Source organism: Tachypleus tridentatus, chromosome 2 (genome assembly GCF_004210375.1).
Source record: "Tachypleus tridentatus isolate NWPU-2018 chromosome 2, ASM421037v1, whole genome shotgun sequence".
Taxonomy (NCBI): domain Eukaryota; kingdom Metazoa; phylum Arthropoda; class Merostomata; order Xiphosura; family Limulidae; genus Tachypleus; species Tachypleus tridentatus.
Genome location: NC_134826.1, coordinates 136,894,078 through 136,918,367, shown reverse-complemented (window position 1 = coordinate 136,918,367; position 24,290 = coordinate 136,894,078). Strand labels below are relative to the sequence as shown.

Sequence of the window (24,290 nt, the reverse complement as noted above, 5' to 3'; positions counted from 1 at the left end):
TCACTCTTCCCGAGTCTAAGGTTCCTATTTTAACTGTATCATCCGTTGTCACTCTTCCTAAGTTAAGGTTCCTATTCTAACTGTATCATCCTTTACCTCTCTTCCTGAGTCTAAGGTTCCTATTCTAGTTGTATAATCCTTTGCCTCTCTTCCTGAGTCTAAGGTTCCTATTCTAGTTGTATAATCCTTTGGCTCTCTTCCTGAGTCTAAGGTTCCTATTCTCTCTTCCTGAGTCTCATCCTTTGTCACTCTTCCTGAGTCTAAGGTTCCTATTCTAACTGTATCATCCTTTACCTCTCTTCCTGAGTCTAAGGTTCCTATTCTCACTGTATCATCCTTTACCTCTCTTCCTGAGTCTAAGGTTCCTATTCTCACTGTATCATCTTCTGTCACTCTTCCTGAGTCTAAGGTTCCTATTCTAGTTGTATAATCCTTTGGCTCTCTTCCTGAGTCTAAGGTTCCTATTTTAACTGTATCATCCGTTGTCACTCTTCCTAAGTTAAGGTTCCTATTCTAACTGTATCATCCTTTACCTCTCTTCCAGAGTCTAAGGTTCCTATTCTCACTGTATCATCTTCTGTCACTCTTCCTGAGTTTGAGGTTCCTATTCTAGTTGTATAATCCTTTGCCTCTCTTCCCGAATATAAGGTTCCTATTCTAACTGTATCATCCTTTGCCTCTCTTCCCGAGTCTCAGGTTCCTATTCTAACTGTATAATCGTTTGCCTCTCTTCTCAAGTCCAAGGTTCCTATTCTAACTGTGTCATTTTTACCTCTCTTCCAGAGTCCACAGTTTTTGTTCTTATTCTACCACCCTTTGATAAATTTCCCAACTTCTCAGTTTTATTCTAAACATATCACCTTCTACAGCTATCTCCGGGTCCACAATATGTTTTCTAATTGTATCACCCTTTGATAATCTTTCCGAATCCAAAGTTTGTAATCATTCCACCATTGCATTCAATTAAATTGCATACTCCCTGACAAAATATTAGAAACCCCAATCCATAGAGTACTTTGGTCCTAAGACATGTAATTATTTTCTTTAAACGTTAACATTTTGGTAAGCTATAGCATAAACAAAACACACTGAATTGTAGTTTATTAATTTAAAAAGTTCTTTGAAAACAGTAATGGTAACAACTGTTGAAATAAACAAAATCAGTTATAAAATGTATATGCCTGTGTTTCGTTTTTAACAATGCAGTCGCCAGATTTGCGTCTGAAGCTTTACTCTAAGTTATTAAAGTTATACAAATCTGTGTAGCGGAATGTGAAATAAAATAATGCTTAAGTGGGTAAAGCAGATTTCATCCATCTGTTCCGAGTTTATTACAAAAATTAGTTAAAGGGTTCTGAATGATAAGTGAAACAATAATCAGTTATCATTTGTCAACTCGTCTCAACAGTTAAAAAAAATTAATGTTATGACATTGAAGAAACTTCGATTTTATAATGGAAATATTAATGACAGCGGTCACTATAAGAAATAAATTATCAGCATATTACTGTCGCCATCAGCTCAAAATAAGAGATGGCGAGTGCACAGCTATGATGTTCGCGGATAAAACCAACTTCATGACGTATCAAATACATTATTCTCCAATAACGACAGACTTCGAACAAAAATGTTTATATGAATGAGATAATTAGGGTGAGTTTTATTTTTAGTTTATAATTAAAGAAGCTGGCCATGATTTGAGAAAAGAGAATCTTTATTTAAACAATAAAAATAAAATCAGTGCACGCCCCCTACCATGTCGATTGTTCTTTTTTTTTTCCAGTTCGAATTTTTAACACTAGCATAGAGCGACCCTACCTGTGTTAAGCTAATGGAAATCTGAACTATGAAAGTACACTTAGGTTCATAATATAAGATCGTTTTCCTTTTTTTTTTTTTTTTTGTGGCCAGCGGACAGAATCACCTCGTGATCCGTGTTCCGTGCTAGTTCAATCACCAAAGGGTATGCTATTGTAACCACTTCAACCCAGATACTTTAACTTATAATGAACTATCCCTACTGACAGAGAATATGTCGCCTTCTAAAGAAGCAAAATCAAAGTAACTGTTTGTTTTGTTTTGGAATTTCGCACAAAGCTATTCAAGGGCTATCTGTGCTAGCCGTCCCTAATTTAGCAGTGTAAGACTAGAGGGAATGCAGCTAGTCATCACCACCCACCGCCAACTCTTGGGCTACTCTTTTACCAACGAATAGTGGGATTGACCGTCACATTATACACCCCCACGGCTGGGAGGGCGAGCATGTTTAGCGCGACGCGGGCGCGAACCCGCGACCCTCGGATTACGAGTCGCACGCCTTAAGCGCTCATCAAAGTTACTAGACCAAAACAATGTATTGACTCTGAATCACGTGCTGCCGATAGTACGACTACTAAATAATCTAAAATTATAAATATTTCTAAACTAGTACAGAACGCGGGAAGTTCGTGCTATATTCTCACATCATAACCATTGTGCGTGTTTCTACAAACATATACGAAAAAACACACGCATACAAAGATAGATGTATTCAAATAGTTTTGAGCGCCACTGAAGGCCTAAGGGTTTAGTTTGAATTTCGAGCAAAGCTACACGATGGCTATCTGCGCTCACCGTCCCTAATTTAGCAGTGTAAGTTTGTTTGTTCGTTTTGTATTTTGCGTAAAGCTATTCGAGGGCTATCTCCGCTAGCCGTCCCTAATTTAGCAGTGTAAGACCAGAGGGAAGGCAGCTAGTTATCATCACCCACCGCCAACTCTTGGACTACTATTTTACCAACGAATAGTGGGATTGACTGTAACATTATAACGCCCCCACGGCTGAAAAGGCGAACATGTTCGGTGCGACGGGGATGCGAACCCGCGACCCTTAGATTACGAGTCGCACGCCTTAACATGCTTGGCCATGCCGGGCCAGCAGTGTAAGACTAGAGGGAAAGCAACTAGTCATCACCACCCATCGCCAACTCTTGGACTACTCTTGCAAAATGGCTTATTAAACTCGGCGAACTTGAACTACGAATTCACAAATATATCCGAATAAAGACGTATTAATTTTGAATTTATTGAAAGGTTACAAACATACAAAAGAAATATAAAAAAATTAAAAGGTTATTTTCCTTTGCAAATACAAATCATGTAATGTATTATTGCACACAATTATATAATCTGACAAGCGTGTCTTTTTCAGATTAATTTGTTTGTTTGAAGTTAAGCACGAAACAACAAAATGTGCTATCTATGTTCTGCCAGTCACGGATATCGAAACATGGATTCTAGTGTTGTTAAATCCACACACATATCGTTGTGCCACTGGGAGTAGTGTTTCACAGTGACATTGAATGATAATAATAGTGCAATATAAAAATTTAACAAACTGTTATCGTTGTTAACCTGAAGTAGATCTAAAAAGGTCGAAATGTTGTTATGTACTTTATATCAATTAATCTTTTAATACCTATACCAATATATTTATACAAATATAAATACAAATATATTTCTCTACAAGAGGGTTTTATCGACATCACTGAATACCTATACCAGCCGTCTTGTCCCGGCATGGCCAAGTGGGTTAAAGTGTTCGACTCATAATCTGGGGGCCGCGGATTCGAATCCCCTTCACACCAAACATGCTCGCCATTTCAGCCGTAAAGACGTTATAATGTGACGGTCACTCCTACTATTCGTTGGTAAAAGTGTAGCCCAAGAGTTGGCGGTGGGTGGTGATGACTAGCTGCCTTCATTCTAGTCTTACACTACTAATTAGGGACGGCTAGCGCAGATAGCCTTCGTGTAGCTTTGCGCGAAATTCAAAAACAAACCAATGGTCTTTAGGATATATTCGTAATGAACAACGTTTTTCTCCGAGATTTTAAATCTATAAAATAACTAGCATATTTGCGTTGTTCAGGAACAGAGAATAATAATAAAAAGTTAAAAACAAAACGTTTGCTCAGAAGTTTTTAATACATCAAAATGGATATTTAAATTGCATTTCAATTTGTTTGTTTTTAAATTTCGCGCAATTAATTTTAGAACTTCAGTTTCAAATAATTTTTACTAAGGGGAAACATTTGGTGTGAGGATCAAAAATGGAAAAGGAGGATTAGTTGAGTTTTAACTAAAGTTAGTATGTAAAAGTGGTAGATAAAATTAAACAAACCATATAAAATGTTAATTTTGTTGAATAGTTGGAGGTATTAAACGGAAGAAGAATATTTAAATATTATTATTTCTTGTAAGTAGTTGTGTTTTTACAATTTAAAATATCTGAATTTAGCTTACCCTTGCTGGATACACTCATATCAAGTCATGTTTTATTATATAATGACGAAGTGTTCTAATTTACAGTAATGGTAATAATAATATAACTATAGTGCAGCAACAACAGTGTGAGTTCAATACAAGTTATATATTTGTATTTCTGAGTTTGTAGTATTAGTTTTAGCTTTGATCTGTACTGCTGATTTATTTATTAGTATTTAAATAATGAAACCTAATTTTAAGTGTTTGATAATCTATGACTTATAGACGATACGCTACGTAAAATTACATATAAAAGTATAATTAAGACAATTATAACTCGATACTTTTGATATAATTAGTGTTACTAAAACATTAGTGTCGATTACTGAGTTATACTTAAAACCATCCTATTCATACTAGTTATCAGAATTTCGAATTGTAGCAGTGGTACTGAGACTTGAATGAACCGTATTAAAGTTTCGTTGTCTTTTTATATATATCTATATTTGTTAAAATATAGTTATACTACATTATCTAAAGATTGCAGTAATACTGATAGTAATATTGAAATTAATTGTTTAGCTACTTATTTTAATTTACAGTTAAAGGTTTTAGTATCAGTAAATTTTTAAGTAATACTTTAATATTTACAGTGCTGTAAGCAAGCCTAAAACTTAAAAGGACCTACCTAGCATGTTGTATAGGTAATATTGTAATAACCAGACTGTTACATTGTAATATCATACCTTTATATTGTAATAGTTTGTCATGTATGTAGTTTTATCTCATGGTCCAAGAAACTGCAAGTTGAACTACACTTTGCAACTAGTTCATTTTACTGCCTGTATGTGAGAAATGCAACCTGATAAACTGTGTAAAAGTTATTTTTTAAAAGTATTAGTGAAAGTGATTGGATAAGTTTTCAAAAGTATCATAAGCTATTACCAAGAGATTTAAGTGTTTCATTATAACTTCTAAATATTAATTGGAGGTACTTCCTAATGTGTTTAGTACAAAATTCTGATCACTGCAGTACCACATTCAGACCACTGGTACAGGTTTATTTTTTTCTTTTAGTAGCTATAACAATAATATTTAAACATGTATAACAACTAATTTTTATTTTATATATTTATTGATTTATGAAAGTGTTTGTAGAGACCTATGATTTCTGAAAGTGTTCGATGTTTTTAATATTTTATATTATTTGCTAGAGGCAGAGAGAGAGTTTTGATGTTTTGTAATACTTTGTGCCATAAAACACCAACCAACCCACCAACTAGATTTTACTTGATGTCTTGCATGTTTGTGAGGTTTGGAAAAACAGATATTGTATATAAACAACAGAGCCATTGTGTTTGTTAGTCAGTTAGGGGGTTAACCAGTGTGTATGCAGTTTCTTAGTGAGTAATTAATTAATTAGTGAATTTCGTACCATGTTATTAATTTATTACTTGGGTGTTTTAGTCATTTTTTAAGCTATGCTGTAGATATAAAAAAGAAATTTAAAAGTGACTGTTTAGTTTTATTATTAAATTAACATGTCGAACTTGTGCATTGCTTTCAAAGAAATAAACCACTTTTGCTGTTGTTAAGTGGATTGGGCTTTGCATTATTTTGATAGAATAATAAAAAAGAACCTCACATAATGGTAGAGCCCATAACAACAGTAGATTCAGAAGTGGGATTATTTTGGTAAAAATATATAGAATCTTAACCAATCTTTGAGGTGATGACATGCTTGATGTGAGATAGAAAATTTGCTGATGATGAAACAATAGAAAGAAGACAAGAGATAGAAATGTACAAGAACTAGAAGAAATTTATATACAAAATATAAACAAGAAAGAGAGGAAGTTTTAGAGAGGAGTTGAGAGACACAAAGTTTAAATAAGATTACAGAACAAAATACATTTGACTGTAGAAGCTACTGGAGAACCTTCCTGGATTACTCCAGCTATATAACTACTACATCAAGTTTCAAACTTTAACTGGTTAGTTCAACAAAACTGCCTATTTGAAAACCAACAGATTGTGATGGGAAAAATACTGCTCAGTGTGAAATAATTTGTAAGTTGAATTGACAGAGTAGGAAACAACAAGGAACTCACCAGATATCCAGTTGAAAGAACTAGCCTTAACATTTAAAACTTCTCCCAGTTGAGAGCTGTAACGACTATTCAGCATTAGTGGATTGAATGACATATCAGAAGAAAGTTTTCCAAATACAGTTCAGGAGAGGAAAGATTATTCTTCTGTCTGGTTCATGGATGTTGTAGAAGGGCTTGCCCATTTCATTTATCTGCATGTTTCATGTGAAATGATAGATTCATTGGCCCATGATCAATTCATAAGTGCAATACAGATGAGGATATGTAAATTAAACTAAAGTGGATATACCTCTTATAGAAATTGGTCCAGTTAGTGATGGAATTTGAATTGATTTAAGTTGCAGAGAAATAACTAAAACCATCATTCAGAAGTTACAGGATTATCAGATAAGATACTACAGAAACATCAGCTCTCTCCAATGAAAGTTTAGAGTAATTTAAATGATTCATTAGACAAATGTTATCTCCTCATAGAAGAAATAACCCACAAGACAGAAGGGGTTTCAACTGTAACTTGAAAGGTTAAATTGTCACGAACAATGAACAAAGGCCTTTAATTAGAAGTTGTTTACACAGGATTAATTAATTAAACCAAACTACAGAAGAGGTGTTTCAGCTTCAGCTTAAAAGAACATATTGCTAGAAACTGATCTGGAAGGGTAAGAGAAGGATATTACTGTAAATGGGGAAAATATGAACATTACATCCAAGACTATGATAAAAAGCTGTTTATTATAAACCATAGGGAAATGTCTAGAACTAAGTGATTAACTCAACAGTTGATGTGATCATTCATCTTTCAGAAGATAGTTACGTATATTACTATCACACAGTATAAATAGTTAATAAAGGTCATGATTAAATTGGTTAGTGTCATGAAAATAATTAAACAGTTGAAGTTAGTGGTTCTGTTTATGGCTGTTTTGATTATTTAATTTATCCAAGTAACCAAAATATTTCTGTTACAATTTCAGTTCATCCTGAATTGTTCAGCTTAGTTTATTAGTGTCATCACTCATGAAAATAATGTACTCAAAATTAGTTTTACTAGTTATTATTCCAACTCTCATAGGAATAATTAATTAGTCCAATGCAGTTTATTAGCAGCTTGTACTAATCATTTAGCTGTATCCATGAGTTATTGGTGTTAATGATAGGATGTTTTGCAGTATATTGATTGACACTGGCTGTATAGCTATACTCAGTCTAGTAATGTAAAGTTGGAAGATGGATTGATGCAAAAGTGAATATAAAGCTCCAGCATGATAAAAGCTGAAAGCCACTTTGATCATGGCAATCTTCTCTATACAACATAATAAGTGGAGAAGAGTGCACAATGAGGGGTGTTCTTGATGCAGTGCGAGTTTAAGAGAGTCTGGTTTCACAGTCTACAACCATGAAATCTCCATGTATTATACAACAATAATACTAGCAGAGGCTGGACTTCAAGCAAAAAAAAAGGTACTCAGGATAATGAAGATAAAGACAACCGACCTGGATTGCAATAGAGCAGAATCCAGAATGATGGGTGGTTGAAACCAAAGGTCATTCATTGTTATTGTCTTTGGGGGGGATGTTGACAGAACAAGAGCCAATGGAATTTATTGTGTCACTATCCACTAGGGTAATGCACCGAGATTTGTAGCATACATCCGTATAGTTGTTTGTAGAAGCACATGATTAATTTACAAAGCATTAAGTTTAGGTTAGGGAAATTTCCAAAGAAATATGCCCTAGTATACTGTGTTTAAAGTTTTGAAGAACTAAACTAGTGGGCTTCCATTTTCAAAGGATACTGAATTTTCTATGAGATGGAAAATAACTGTAAATAATTGGTCAGCAAATGCCTTTGGAACATGAGTCCTGGTGATGTATGGAAAGTTACTTCAAAACATGAAGATTATAAGGAGTCACTACTCAGTAGTGACTCCTTATTTATCCCTGTATAATGATAATGAATTTCTAGTTTGTATTTATGTGTAAGTGATTTTAATTTTCAAAAAATTCAATTTTGTGTGACCTAATTCTAGTTGAGCAGTCTATGAAAATGTACCATGTTCTATTTAATGAAGCTTGGATTAGCTAAACCTGAAATTAAATAAAAGAAATTTTTATTTAGTACCTGGCAGTATTATGCAGCAGTGTCAGTTTGATATCGTGTAAAATGTTTTCAAGTAATGCTTGAAAATGTTTTTCTAATTCATGATGCCTGTGATTAATTTTTCATCTTTTGTTATTTTAATCTTTAAGCTGGATAGATCGTTTGTTTACTACAGGTATCAGTTAATTATTATAAACAGTACAATTCTTTCAATAATAAGTTTCACAATGGAATATGTGAAACACATGCTGTAGAGATGTATGCTATAAATTTGATTAGAATTAATTATTCAAATCTTTTGTAGCTTGTTCTGTCAGCTGCAGTTTATTTTCGTGGAATGCTCTTGAGAAAAGAAAAATACTGAGTGTCCAGTTGAAAGAAAATAACAAATTTGGTGTTATAAGGTTGTTTATGTCTAGTAATAAAATGTCTTTCATAGATATTGCACACTACAGAGATTAAATAACATTATTCATGCGTACAGAAACAAAAGTATACTGTTGTGACTTTTGTGACATATCATTCCAGTCAGCAAATATGGTCAAGGAAATTGATCATGGTTTTTCATTTTTGCAAAAAATATTTGAAAAACCACACCTGAAATTATCTAGCTCATTCAGTTAAGGAAAACCAACAACTTCCAAACCTCTGAACACAAGTTGTTTGTAATTAAGTTCTGTTTCATGGATGATAGTACATGCATGATACATTTCAACTCAAACTAACATTTGAGAACAACACTGACAATCTTGGCCACAGTATTGTTGTGAGAAACTTTGCAAAATGTTAAGAGAGTACTACTATATAGTATCAGAGAATATGATCTTCCATTTTAATTACTGGTATTAGTATCACCATACTTGTGAAGTTTAATTGTTTAACTGGTCCACCTTAAGCTATGAGTATTGGGAAATCATGGTACTTGTGTATGGAAAATGAGGCCGCTAAGTATCGTATCATATAGTATACCTTGTAGCTGACAAAAGCCATTGCTTATCTTCAGTATAGACTTCACCAGAGGTGAGTGAATTTGCCAGAAAGCTTATTGTTCCTGTAAAGATCATTTCCAGAGTATCAACAGGGATGAAGCTTCCAGTATACTCCCTCCATCTGGAGAGAACTTCTCCAGTCATGAGGCAACAAGGGATGATAAAAAACAGGAAGTCATACCATCTTTGTACCATAAGTCACTGGGAAAAACAAGGAACAACAACAAAAAGATTTTATGAATGGACAGTTTAGGGACAGTAAATAAAATAACAAAGAGTATTTTTTTGCTATTTAGGATTTTGAATGCACTTGGTTTAATAAGTAATTAATGACTTAATGACTATAATATCTATTTATGAGCAGTAATTCCAAAATGGTCTTACTTCCTTTCACCCATAGCTATCATGATCCTGGACTGCCCTCAAAGCATTGCTGAAAGTTTTTGCTAATAGTGCATCAATTTCATGCCATTTCAGAACATGTGCTGATCATGTGACTATTCTCTACCAAACATACTAGCTCTCTACTATTCTAAATAATCCTCATTTTTTCAGTTAGTATTCTAGTATATAGATTTGTATGTGCTTTCCATGTGATTACAAAATTTTGACTGTGCTTGATCATAAACTTACATCAATTTCAACTTCAAATTTTGACATCTTGTTTTTGATCTCCCTTGCTTTTATATGTTTGTTTTAGAAGTATTTTCATTTTCCAAATTATAATGTGTTTATATGACTTGAGATTCAATATACCAGATGATGTAATTCCAATGAGGATAGACAGTGGTTCTAACATGAGTCTCCAGGTCTCAAGGTTGACAATGTATTCTAGGAAAGCACAGGATTTAATTCATTGGAAGTTTGTGGGATATGTTTAGCCAATGATATTTCCATTCTCTTTACAATCTTTAGTGAGGAAGGATATTACTATTCAATGAAAATTTCTTTCTTTTGCACTTTCCACCTCTTACTGTGCTTCCATATAATCTCCTGGGTTAGGTATTGTTCTTTTTCCCACTGTTGTCTGCTGTATCACTGAGTAAGGAGGAATCAAATTCAGATCTTTATTTTAAGGTGCTGGATCTTCCTTACTGGGCCCATGACCAATAAATAATGTTATTTATGTGTGATGTTTCTGGCTTTACGAATCTAGTGGCTGATCATTTATCTTGATCCAACCAGGTTCTTACCATCGAGAGATCTCCTTATTTTATTTTTTTTATGATATTGATGTGTGTATGTTCTCAACTGGGAACATCACATATAAATATGTTTGCCATTCCTTAAGAGCAGATCTATTCATTCAGATTTGGAGGTGTCTTCACTTATACATCTACATACTGATCAGACTCCTCTCCAGAGTTTTTTCCTTCTCCAGACAATTCTTTGTTGTGTCTGTTTCATTGCTCTGCATTGGCCTGCTCAGACATAGTTCATCTGCTCTATCTGTTACTGAAGCGGCATCCTGTGCCTTTTCTTCTGTCCCAGTCACTTGTCTGACCACTTCAATCTGACAGGGTTTATTCTGATGTCACCAAACCCCATCTGCATGCATGGCTTTTGCCCTGTCCCTTGCTTTAGCTCAGGGACACACCTCTAGTGTAGTTTTTCCTTTCCCATACCTTTTAACCTTCCTCCTTGTCTGTACACCAGAGATGTTGGTGTTCCTTAAGACTTTGTCCATTTGCCATGGATTCTGTCTATTCTATCCTTCTGTTCCTCATTTGTCCCAGTTTTTCATTTAGTTGTTTGATCAGGGTTTCTTTGTGTCAGCTGTTGCTGTCTATAAGGCTGGTGTGTCAAACACCTTCCATTCTCCCACTTTGAGAGAATTCTCTTTGTCTGCCTTTGACCTTTTGGATTGGGATCTCAGTGTTGTACTTCTTGCTCTGTCCAATTACCTGTATTTCCTTCTCATTCCTCATTCTCTTTGTCTAGTCTGGCCACAATCTCCCTTTGACCTGTTTTATATGGCCTTTACTTTCTCCTTCCATGGCTCTTGTTCCATGGAAATCCTCTGTTTCCAGTGATCAGTCACCTGTTATGCCCACTGGTTGGGCTCATCAATTCATATGATTGGTGTATTCTGACCTGTACATGGAAGGCCATGATTTGCATTATGTTTCTTTATACTACATCTTTCATCTAACTATGTCTTCAGTTGTTCAAGTCTGCCATCCTTCAAGGTTTATGGTAATGCTTTTAGGTGTTTTTTCTTGGCAGACCACACTTTATGATAAAAAATTCTTTATTCATAGTGCTTCCACTGGGTGTTTTTTGGCTGGATATACTGCACTTGACATAGTCCAATGGTCTCCAAGGTGTTTATTCTATAATATTTTTGTCTGGGAGGGCAGCAGTTGTTAGTCTTTATATCTTATGCAACATGCTTCCACTGGATGCTTTTTCCTAGATGGACTACACTTGGCATAATCTGACATATACCAACATGTTTCTATAGATTATTTTGTCCAGATAAATCACACTTTGCCAAATTATTGAATATTATGTATCCAAGGCATTTCCTATGGATGTTTCTGTCTTGGTGTGCTGCACTTGTTGATCTCGCAAGCTTCTGCAAGGTGCTTCCAAGTGGATATTTTTCCCCAGATAGACTGCACTTGGCATAATACCATGCATCCTGAGGTGCCTTCTCTGGATGTTTCTTGCTTGGGTTAGCCACACTAGACCTATTCATACACAATTCATGGTCTTTCAGCCCTAGGCATGTTTAGTTATTTCATTTTCTCTGGCACTTTACCTTGGTCTACTTTCACTGTTTGGTCTTACACCCTGATATATATGTAGATGAATTATAACATGTGTGTTGATAACAGGTGAGTTACAAAAACCCTTAAGATCAAGGTCAAGTCGAATTATTTTTCTTTAGTTTTATATAGCCAAGGTGCTTCCAATGGATGTTTTTGCCCAGGAGAACTTCACTTGTTGATCTCGATGTCTTATAAAAGGTGTTTTCCTGGATGGACCACACTTGACATAATCTGATGTAACCCAAGGCACTAATCTTGGCACATACTTATAAAAGCCTGTTGCTTTCATACTAGACTTTCTGTGCTTGTTAATGCTGTGCTGTTTCCAATCATGGTTCAACAGCACTTTTCCACCTATTCAAGGCTGTGTATATCTTTTTCTGAATGTGTTGGTGCCTCCCTCTCTTTGTTTGTGTGTTAATTACTTGGGAAAGAGTGTATCTATTCCAGAAGTAGTGCTATAACACACAGGTATGGTTTCTTTTCATATTCTTCCACACTTGTTCTTTCATTGTGGTTGTTTTCCACTTGAATAAATTCTGACATACCTTCACTGACCTCTTCCACCTTTGACCTTTGTAATGTGGGATTCTGTCTTTGGATGAGGAGAGGCAAGACTGTTTCAAAGTTCACACTTATGCTGAAAATGTATTTCAGATACAAACTTACCTTTTCTCATCCACTTCCCATCTTTCCTCCTCATTATATGTTGGTGTTTCTTGTTTGTACCTGCTAGTTCTTAAAAGTGAGAATTACTCTAAAATAGTAGAGGGAACTAGCTGCACTAGTATAGAAGTCATAATGTAATTGGTGGGGTCTTCTAGTTATATGATTAACAGATGTTTTAAAATGGTGCAAAACTGATGTGGTGTAAATGACTGGTGCACTGTTAGTGAAAAATGATAGCAATGTATAGAGGGAAGTCGAAGTACCTTTCGAAAATACAATTTCAGTGTAAGAAAATGTTAACTTCTTGTTAATTGTACATATTGACTTTATTGCTTATCATGTAAATTTAATATATCATTGTCTTATTTTTGTATTAAAATTGTTCAAGGGACTTGACAATCAAGAGGGGGGAGAAGTGTTGTACATTATATTTAACATCTTAGTTCATACATTTTGTATCATTTGCCAGAAGGAATTTTGTCATCATTTAGTGATAATGCATGATTCTTAGAAATTTTCTGAGTGCCTAGTTTTAACATGGCATTTCTAGTGTTAATGAAATTTGGGAAAAAAACATATTGTATAGAACATTAGCCACTTTCTTTGTTCTCACTGCATTTTTTTAAACACCTCCAACAAAGAAGAATTTGTTATTTTAACAAAATTTAGAGCAACTGATTTAGTCAAATATTGTATGAAAATCTTGTATCAGAGAAGCAGAGTTGCTCAATTATATTTTTCATCAGTGTGCTTTAAGGCCATGACTTTCTACAAGTATTTCATAAAGGGTCTTTAAAGTTAAGACTTCCTACAGTTCAGTTTCACCAGTCTGATTTAAAACCATAACTTTCTACAAACAAGTTTATCAGACAACTTTAAAGCCATGACTTCCTTCAGACAGGTGTTTCATTAGGCTGTTTCAAAGTCATGACTTTCTATTGACAAGTGTGTTGTTAGTTTTGTTTAAAGCCATGACTTTTTACAAACAAGTGTCATTTGTCCACTTTAATGCTAAGACTATCTGTGGATGAGTGTTTCATGAGTCTGCTTTAAAGCCAAGACTTTTTACAGTCTAGAGTTTTACCTTACAAGTTGCACAAGAGGCCAACATAATTCATTCTTCCTTATCTGTCTTACAAAGTTCCAAAGTTGAAGTACATTTTGAAACTTCCAATTTTATCTGCATACTAGTTGTTGTCTTCATATTTTTCAGTATATGGACATGAATGAGTGTTAACACATTATCATTTTTCTACATATTACCTACATATATGTACCACTACACCTGGAAGGCTTGACACCAAGCTCAGAAATAGTGCATTTTCATTTACAATGGAATATAATATTTAGATTACACAAAGGCAAGTTACTCTATTTTAACATACATCACAGTAAGTAATAGCAGTTTATTACTAATATTAATGGAGGTGCGTGTGTATATGATGTATATTTTTTTTGACATACCAAAATACCTATCTTCACCAACCTTAATGTGGAAGTGGTTATAATAGACAGAATTGTTGGAACTTTCAGTAAACTTTGTTTTCATTCATCACACACACTGTACTAATGTGTTGACTTGAGAATAGTGTTAGTATCATATTAAATAATAACTAATTCTAAACTTGCAATAAATATTTTATTTATTAGCTCTGTTGAAGTTTAAGGTAAATGTATTTTAAATATAAGAACCAATACATTTGTTACCATGTTTAAAAATATACAACATAGCCAAATAACTAGCATGCAACAGATGTGCTGATAGTAGTGCTACAGACTTAGATTAGTTTTACTGTGCTGATATTTGTGATACAGACTTAGATTAGTTTTATTGTGCTAGTAGTAGTGCTACAGACTTGTATTAATTTTATTGTGCTGATTATGATGCTATGGGCTGAGTTAATTTATTGTGCTGATAATAGTGCTACATATTTAGTTTTATTTCAAGCATGTTTTCTTGAGTCCTTCAGTGCACTTATTAATGGTTGAGGAAAAAAATTAAAGTACAATCAGCCATCAAAATGTTTCTGGGATTCATGTGTATGCACAGGCAACTCATACTTGAAATTAATTTCAAAACTATCTTTTAATTCTTGGTGAATATAGTGTAACACATTACAAAAAACATTAATAATGATTTTTAAGCATCAAGTAAGGATTTAATGTTTAAAAACAACATAAATTTTTCCCTCATGTTTAGGAGAGCAAAAATCCATTAGCCCAGTACTTGAAATTGCCAAATTTTTAGTTTTGGCTATTATAAATTTCATACATACTAGTCTGAGGCTAGTGTTATTCTGTTTTAGTGACGTGTAAAATCAAACTCTATATTTAATTATTTAAACTTATTAAAATGCTGTCTTGTATTTTTTTTCTTTCAGATCATGAAATGTTTACTGTCACTGAACATTTTGTAACGTGTAGTTGTATATCAGCGATAATCTAAGTCTGGTATACAGATATGTGACTCAGTTGTCAACTTGTAAATTAAGATGTATAGTTATTTAGTTTCATATTTTTCATATTTTCTAACTGATATTATGGTTTCTTGAATTAGAGTTTTTAATGCAAAATTTTATTTATAAGAATAAAACAGGTTTATTTAGACCATAATATGTGATTTTCTGGATGTGGTATGAATGTTGGGTTCTGTATGGTTGTTTTAATTAGGCTGTTTTTCTAGACAGGATGGAACCGGGTAGCGATATTAAATTAATGTTTGACCTTAAATTACTTAATATGACGTACACATAAGAACCACTAGTTCATAGCTCATTGACGTTGCATGTAATGTAGCTTTGTTGTGGTCTTGTGTGAGCCTACTGAAACTGTAGGTGGCCCCACTTTATAGCCATTAATTGTTATACTCATCACAATAAAATAAAAAACCCTGTTAAAAATGTACAGGTTGTTAAGTCTGCTATTTATTTGTTTAAATACTTTGAAGTTAATCCAAACAACATGCATAATTTCCCCAAAAGGGGCTGAAGGCTGCCTGAAGGAGTTGCATGTTTTAACCGATTACACCACTGTATAATAGTATGTTGTCCATAAGTCAGTCAGTAGACATTAAAGTTGCAATTTGTACTGTTGTGACATCAGTAAAATGTGTACATGCCATGAATCATGAGAAGAATTATTCATCCTGTAGGCTACAACACAACATGATATATGAATTTTAAAAGTATGAAATAAAATCATCTGTTACTCCTAATTTCGGTTTTATTTAATTTTGAAACAGAATACCTTTTGGGATCCTGCAAAAGTACAACTGGTGCATGTTTGTAATTGACAATGGTTTAAGTTGTACCTCTATGAACAAGAAAAAAACCCAAAAGAATGATATGTGTATATTGTGATCCTTTTTTAAATTAAGTTCTAGTTATTATGAGTAGTGTGTGTTTAATTGCGATACATTATTTTTAGTTGTTTTTTTTTCAATACTGTGGAAACAGTCCTTGCAATGAATATAGATGTGTACATATTTGGCATTAGAGCAGAAAACATAGTTAGCTTTCCTCTGCTTGTACATGTAAAACTTATACGTTTGATGTGAGAGCCAGGTTAGTTGGGATAGCTAAAACAGTTTAATAAGATATCCATCCTGTTGTCCCTCCAGTGTATCAGATAAAAATTCAACATAAACCAGTGGTCTGATGATTAATCAGAGATTGTTTATTAATGTCAAATGACCAAGCACTCAGTCATGATTTTCCATTGTTATAACAGGTGACAATATTATTTTAAAGAGATGTTTTTTTCCCGTATTTCTGTGATTCCCTTCTTTTCCAACCTTACCACAAGAAAAACATAACCAAGAAAAGTATTCACGTTGGTTATTAGTTGCAAAACCCAGCCAAACCCAGTCATGATTTTCCATAGTTTGTTATAACTGGTGACAATATTATTTTTTAGATGTTTTTTTTTTGCTTATTTCTGTGATTTTCTTGTTTCTCAACCTTGCCATAAGGAAAACATAACCAAGATAAGTATTCCTATTTCAAACCCAGCCAAACTTAGTTTTTGTTTGGTAATTGAAAGCATAAAGTAATTTTCGGACTTCATTCTGGTTACAAATAAACCAGGACATGCCATTAAAGGATAACAAAGATCCATCTAAGCTGTCAAAGTATAGCCAAGTAGCTGCTGATGATTAAGGTATAATGATTATAATTTACCAGAAATGAATTGTTATTAGGCTTAAGCTCCATATAAAATGAATTTATTTAGAAGCTACAACAACATTGTATGAAAGTTCTCTTAGATCATATGGAACTATAAAAGTAACATATTCTTTTGTTCATGTTATTTTAGCTTTCAGGCCTTGGCATTTCAAGAGAAACACTTTGTATAGTAGTTTGTATTATACCCACAGTTTGTATCTTGGTAAGTTAAGTGTGTATTGTACACAGGTATTCAGGTCACCCATCTTGTTGTATTTACCAATTCAGAGTTTCTGTTGTAAGAAAAATCACAGCATCAACCATTCTAAATGGCCATTTTCATTGTATGAAATATCTTTTCTCTGATATGTTTAAAATAAAAAACCTCAAGAGTTATTACTAGTTTGTAAAAGCCACCAACTAAAACTCCGACTGTTGAGTAAAATTACATTTCTTTACGATACTGTCCTGCTTATTCTCTGTTTGTTTTTAACAACAAGAATAATAAAACAAGGCAGTTTAATTAATCTTTTAAGGCCAACTTGTAGACTTATGGAGAGAAGAAATGATGGTGTTTGTTACTTACATTTTCTGTGGTTTCACAATGCTTGCAATTGTGACTTATGTTTTCTTTCTTCAGTATGTTGGGGATAAATGCCTGATTGGTGTGAATAATAAAAGTGTGAAATTGTTGTTAGTGGTTATACGTATGTATTAATTAATTTTTTTTTAAAGGTTTAGGGCTACCAGCCATCCATGAATTACAATGGGTAAATTGCTGTCAAAGATATTTGGTAACAAAGAAATGAGAATCCTAATGCTAGGATTAGATGCTGCAGGAAAAACAAGTATCCTTTGTTACTTCTCAGTTCTTAATAACTTAATAGAAAATAACATGGTGTATATTTACAATAACTTATTTCATGTGAAAACGTGTATCAGTTACGTATCATTGGATTTCAGACATGTATTAACTTTTAAAGTCAATATTTAAGTAATGTAGTTAAATAATAGTTAATGAGAGACTAAAATGATTAGTACAGATATGTGGTTAATTTTTTAAGAAAAAACAATCTGTGTTTACTTCTCCACATTATGCAGATTTTGTGACTTTGAATGTAAAAACAAAAGCTATTATATTTATTGTGTGTATAAAATAAGCACTCTTGTTTAAATGCTGTGCTTAATTTAATTTTTCTTTTTCATTTATCTGTTGAATTTTTTATTTAGTTTACATTTAGTGGAAAACTTTTAGCATTACGTTAACTTCGTCATTTTCCAAGTACTTTTAATTAATTATCTTAGAGATTTGAGTTTTAAAAAAAGCAGCAAAGCATGTTACAAATATATAATTCTCAAGATGTTTTGGGAACTCAAATGTTAGTAAAATATTTTTAAGTAGATTACACACGTAGAACAATTCTAGCTTCTTGCTGTGTACTTATACACAAAGCTATACAAAGAGGGTTGTCTGTGCTTTACGTACTGTACTTTTTACAACTGTTCTCAGAAGTGTAGAAACTTGAATCAATAGTCCATTATTCATTTTCATATTGTTTTTGTTTTTTACATTTTAATGTTTTATAATATTCTTTACAGGTTAAATGCTGACATAAATTATTTAATAAAATATAATAAAGCTTGTATAAATTAATATCATAAAGTTTTCTATACAGTGATGTAATAAAAAATGTAAATCAGTTGTATTGTCTATATATTGCATGGTTTAGCTTTATTTTTTGTGAAATATTTAGGATCTGAGTGGTTAACATTCTGGCCTGTGAGTGTGAGGGTCAATGGTTTGCATCTCATTGCTTCAAACGTGTTTTCTAATCTTTGGACTGCAGGAGCATTATAAGAAATATGGTCAAGTCTTGTTGTATTAAGAATAGTCCACTAATTAATGGTGGGTACTGTTGACTAGCTGTCTTTGTTGAAATCTTGCGAGTTCAAAATTAGGGACAGATAGCCCTTTTGTAGCCATGTACAAATATTCAAAATGAACAAGCAAATACTGTTAAATGGACAGACTTGTTGAATTTATGTATTTAAAAGTTGTAATGTTAATGTTTTTTGAAAGTATATTTCCATTTTTGGAAAATATTACACTGATATATTCTCGTCAAAATTTAAAGAAAGAACCAATGTAATAATTTTATTTCCTTGTGGACGGTTTGTGTAGGTAAAACATATTTCAGTAAAGGAATTATGATTTTTTTAATATTTAAAGAAACTGAAAGTGATATTCAGCTAACCAAGTTTTAAAAGTATCTTAACCCAACTTATATAAATTGTGATGTTAAATAAAACTTTAACAATTTAACTTGTTGCATATATATGTTGTTGTTGATTTTTTTCCCTTAATCAAGAAACAGCAGTTTTATACAAATTAAAACTAGGCCAATCTGTTACAACTATACCTACAGTGGGATTCAATGTAGAAACAGTAAAATACAAAAATGTGAAGTTCAATGTGTGGGTGAGTTTAATTTACTTATTTTTCATAATCGTACTAAGCAAATATTTTTATTTGTAAATTAATACACAGAAGACGTGTGTGTGATATTGTTAAGAGTAATCAGGAAGACATGCAAGATGTAGAATTGTTTAAGTAACTAGGATGGCTTTCAAGATGTGAAATTGTTTAAGCCCTTTGTGATGGGTCAAAGGCCATGTCATTTTCATCTTTTTGACTTGCGTTCAAAATGTTATTAAACTACTATTTTAATTTACGTCAATATGTTTGGTATCAAATTGTAGATTGTAATTTGAATTTCAATATTATATGAGACTTAATTTCTTAATTTAAAAGTAACTATTTAAAGAGTACATTTAAATATAGACTTTAGTGAGTCAGGTATGTTGAATGTAGCACTTTTTAAAATTAGGTGTTTGTGATGTCAAAATACTAAGTGTAGTTTTGTACAAATTAGGAACTCAAATTACTAATATTATGAAGCTAGAATATAAACTGGCTTATGTACTGAATCAAACATGGTGGCCCCATTTACTTCTTTTCATTTTTGGAAATGGTCCCTTATATACACCTACTTCAATATATGACATAATTAACCAATCAGCACCTTAGAATTTCTCCAGAGTCGTTTTATCAGCTATTTTAATATTTGAAAAGCCTACAATGTTCTTTCAATAAGGTAGGTTGTACTTTTAGTTTGTTCAAAGTTTAATATGTTTTTAAATATAAATAAATCTTAGTTATTAACTTTAAGAAATTACGGTGAAACTCTATGGTATCAGTGTAGTTATTTATGATTTTTTTGTTATTCAACTGTATATATATAAAACCTAAAAATCATTTTGTTTGATGTTCTCCACGTGTGATATCTTAAAAGGCTTAGCTACCTACATCTAGCAACAACCCAAGTACAAAGAGACAATTGTTTGCTCTATTGTTCTCTATTTTAAGAAACATAAGTTTAATATTAATGGATAAATAACATGAGTGCACATGCACCATGTCAATGCAAGTTACATAATGTTAGCTAGGCTTGACTGGAAGGTCAAAAAAGTAAATATGTGTAAATATATAGCGTTATGAGACTTAAGATACTCAGACTAAATATTTGTGTTTTCATGTTATAATATGTAGTCATTCTAGCATGAAAAAAGCATAATTTATTTCATATTTTTATGGTGGTTATGAGGTTTGTGAAGTGACAGACCCCATATAGTTAGGGTAGAGAAAATAAAATATAAAGCCATATTGAAAACACTGTTTCATATGTGTTTAGGAAGTTTTAAAGATAATGCAAATATTTTGAGATTTTTGGAATGAAGAACAGTTTTTTTAATATATACAAAATACTTGTAGTCTTTGTTAAAAACCTACCAAGTTTTGTGAAGATGCATCTTCACTTTTGATACAGCAAGTGTAATTGTGTATATTATACCGAGCATGTACTGTGCTGTATTATTAATTTAGGTTTTGGATTTTTCAATTTTGAGATAGCTATTGATCTTTTGAAAATACAGTATTTAGATTAAAGGAAATTACTAGATGTTTAACTTATTTATAGCTGTTTTATAGGAATTACTTGGATTTAAATATGTTTTTTTCCCATAATATCATCCAGTTATTTAAATGCTTACATACAAGTTTTTACATTAAAATAAATACTTTTTTAAAACTGAAAATAATTTTATTTTCTAAGTCACAGTTCAGTAGTTGTTTTTTTTTATATATATATACTTTGTGTTGCATAGGATGTTGGTGGCCAAGACAAAATCCGCCCATTGTGGAGGCATTACTATACTGGAACTCAGGGTCTTATTTTTGTCGTAGACTGTGCAGATCGAGATAGAATAGACGAGGCTCGTCAAGAACTACACAAAATAATTAACGATAGAGAAATGAGAGATTCTATTATTCTTGTATTTGCTAATAAACAAGATTTACCTGAAGGTAAGTGTTCTTGATTGCTTTGTTTACAGAAGAATGCATCTGAAGGAAATTTTGAGTTAAAACATCATGTTCTCAGTCATATAATCTGTGTACTATACTTGTCTACACTAAGTAGGTCTTATCCATTTTTCTTCCATGATCAAAGTTTACTTAGATTTTATAATAATAAATTTAATAATTTTATATTTTTGCATTGTTACACCTTTTACTGTAAAGAAACTAACAATAAATGGAATAAACCATTCATTTTCTTTGTGAAATCTGAGGATTAATTGTAATAATGGTAATATTCATGTTTATATATTATTGCATGACTTGTATTATTGGGGTCCTCATGACCCACAAGCAGTTTGGAAGAATGTGTTAAAGAGAATGGGGAACTATTAGTTCTTCTAGAATTAATGATTGAATTCAGAGAGGGAAAATGGACTGAAAGATTGAGGAAATCTAATATCATAAGTTCTGACACTTCACTTATCCTGGAGAGTATCTGTTGTTTTATTATGAGCTAATTTTGGGGATGTATGTCTGTGGGTGGTGTGAAAGGTAGATGTGGAACACACTGCAGCTGTTGTAGGTTGTTCCTGGAGTCCTGCTTCTGTGTGTGTTTTAAGAAGGTTTGTCTTATATCTGAAGTGACAGGTTTTACTTATAGGTTGTGCTGAACTCCTCTCTTTCTCATGGAGAAAACAGTCTGTAGTTTAAAATGATCGCAAGTTGATTTTCTTGAAACAACATCGTGGCTAAACTAAAGTCTGCAGTTTGTATCCACTTAGTAAATTATGAACATTTCTAAAAATGTCCAATATTTTATAGAATTAGTCTTGTTTTGGCAAGAGGAAGTTTGTAATATCATTTCACTTTGTTTCAAGTACTTTTTTTTATTTTTTTGTAAAGCAATGAAACCTCATGAAATACAAGAAAAACTTGGGCTTACTCGTATTCGTGATCGGAACTGGTATGTTCAGCCTTCCTGTGCAACAACTGGTGATGGTTTATATGAAGGCTTAACCTGGCTAACCTCAAACTATAAATCTTGAGAAAGGCAAGAAATAAATGGTTTTGTTTTAAACCTGTCAATCAAGGGAGAATGATACGCCTACTATGTGTAGGCTCAGTTGTTATCTCCTGAACTCAATCAGAAGAATTTTATATGTTTTATCGTCCTTGTAACTGTGTGCCTGATGAAGAAATCATATGCATGTGGTTTTAAAATGCAGGAATGTTGATCTAAATGACGTTCAGTAAATCAGTTATGCATATAGAAATCTTCACACGAAATGTAGTTACATGTGGATGTGTCAAAATTTAAAATGGTTCATGTTATACAAAGTTGTAAATAAAGTACAGACATTTTATTTCAAGATTTTGAGTGTATTCAATGTGTTCGTTGAATATAAATCATGTACAATAAACATCTGGTAATTGAAATTCTATAAAAAATTTACATAATTTTAGAGCTTATCCACACAATACATATTGTTAGGGTAAAATAAAAATTTGGACAACCAGCAGCAGTCAAAGTCTATTAACACATTTAGTTACAGTTTCATAAAATTGTTTTGTCTTCTATTTCATTATGTGTTGAAAATAATTGCCCCTGATAAAGAAAAAGTCCACATTCTTGCCTTTAATAAGTTGTAATTGCACGGATCCTAAATTTTTATCCATCATTTAACAAATATACAGAGATGATTAAATATCAAAATAACTTCTTATTTACAGACATGCTGGTTAATTGTTATCATAAGGTGGGAAATCAGTCCCTTTGCTCCATAGATCTGCCTGAAACTCTTTAAAAAAAAAAAATCTTAATGGAACAGCAAGAAGGTTGCAAGTAATGGCAGTTCACTTAACATGATTTATAATCTGTCACCAGCCGAGTTTACTTAGCCTCTTAAAGCCAACTGCCATACCAAGCCTTACACAGGCAGTGATAAAAAAACGTATACATTTGGGATTATATACCTTGCTAATTAAGTTGTGTGGTGTCTAATCCTGCAGGTTTTACTTTTTCTTTTATAAATAAGTCCCAGCCCAGTGCCACAGCAGTACATCTGAGGACTAACTATGCTAGAAACTAGGTTTTGATACCCATGGTAGTCAGAGAACAGTTAGTTCATTGTGTAGCTTTGTGCTTAGGTACAAACAAACTTAAAAATATTTGCTTAAAGAAGTTTACGTTACTAAACGTACTTTGATAACTACAGTTGTAAAGAAGTTCAAGTTACTAAACGTACTTAGATAACTACAGTTGTAAAGAAGTTCAAGTTACTAAACGACTTTGATAACTACAGTTGTAAAGAAGTTCAAGTTACTAAACGTACTTTGATAACTACAGTTGTAAAGAAGTTCAAGTTACTAAACGTACTTTGATAACTACAGTTGTAAAGAAGTTCAAGTTACTAAACGTACTTTGATAACTACAGTTGTAAAGAAGTTCAAGTTACTAAACGTACTTTGATAACTACAGTTGTAAAGAAGTTCAAGTTACTAAACGTACTTTGATAACTACAGTTGTAAAGAAGTTCAAGTTACTAAACGTACTTTGATAACTACAGTTGTAAAGAAGTTCAAGTTACTAAACGTACTTTGATAACTACAGTTGTAAAGAAGTTCAAGTTACTAAACGTACTTTGATAACTACAGTTGTAAAGAAGTTCAAGTTACTATACGTACTTTGATAACTACAGTTGTAAAGAAGTTCAAGTTACTAAATGTACTTTGATAACTACAGTTTTAAAGAAGTTCAAGTTACTAAACGTACTTTGATAACTACAGTTTTTAATAAATAAATTTCCATTTTTTAAAAATAT

General features: G+C 32.6%; 1 protein-coding gene across 7 annotated transcripts; it reads left to right on the top strand.

The window, feature by feature from the left end:
* The first annotated feature begins 1,494 nt into the window (after window positions 1-1,494).
* On the top strand, window positions 1,495-22,836 carry LOC143245206 (ADP-ribosylation factor 6-like). Of its 7 annotated transcripts, none has more exons than XM_076491273.1 (5): window positions 1,495-1,653; window positions 17,787-17,899; window positions 19,430-19,530; window positions 21,276-21,474; window positions 22,372-22,836. In XM_076491273.1, the coding sequence occupies exons 2-5, from the start codon at window positions 17,818-17,820 to the stop codon at window positions 22,512-22,514; spliced, it is 525 nt and encodes a 174-aa protein (XP_076347388.1). In that variant the 5' UTR covers window positions 1,495-1,653; window positions 17,787-17,817; the 3' UTR covers window positions 22,515-22,836. The 7 variants fall into 7 exon arrangements, with proteins under 7 accessions (XP_076347388.1, XP_076347385.1, XP_076347382.1 ...); XM_076491270.1 differs by lacking the exon at window positions 1,495-1,653 and adding an exon at window positions 4,028-4,236; XM_076491267.1 differs by lacking the exon at window positions 1,495-1,653 and adding an exon at window positions 4,028-4,236 and having other exon boundaries at window positions 19,427-19,530.
* The last annotated feature ends 1,454 nt before the right edge of the window (window positions 22,837-24,290 follow it).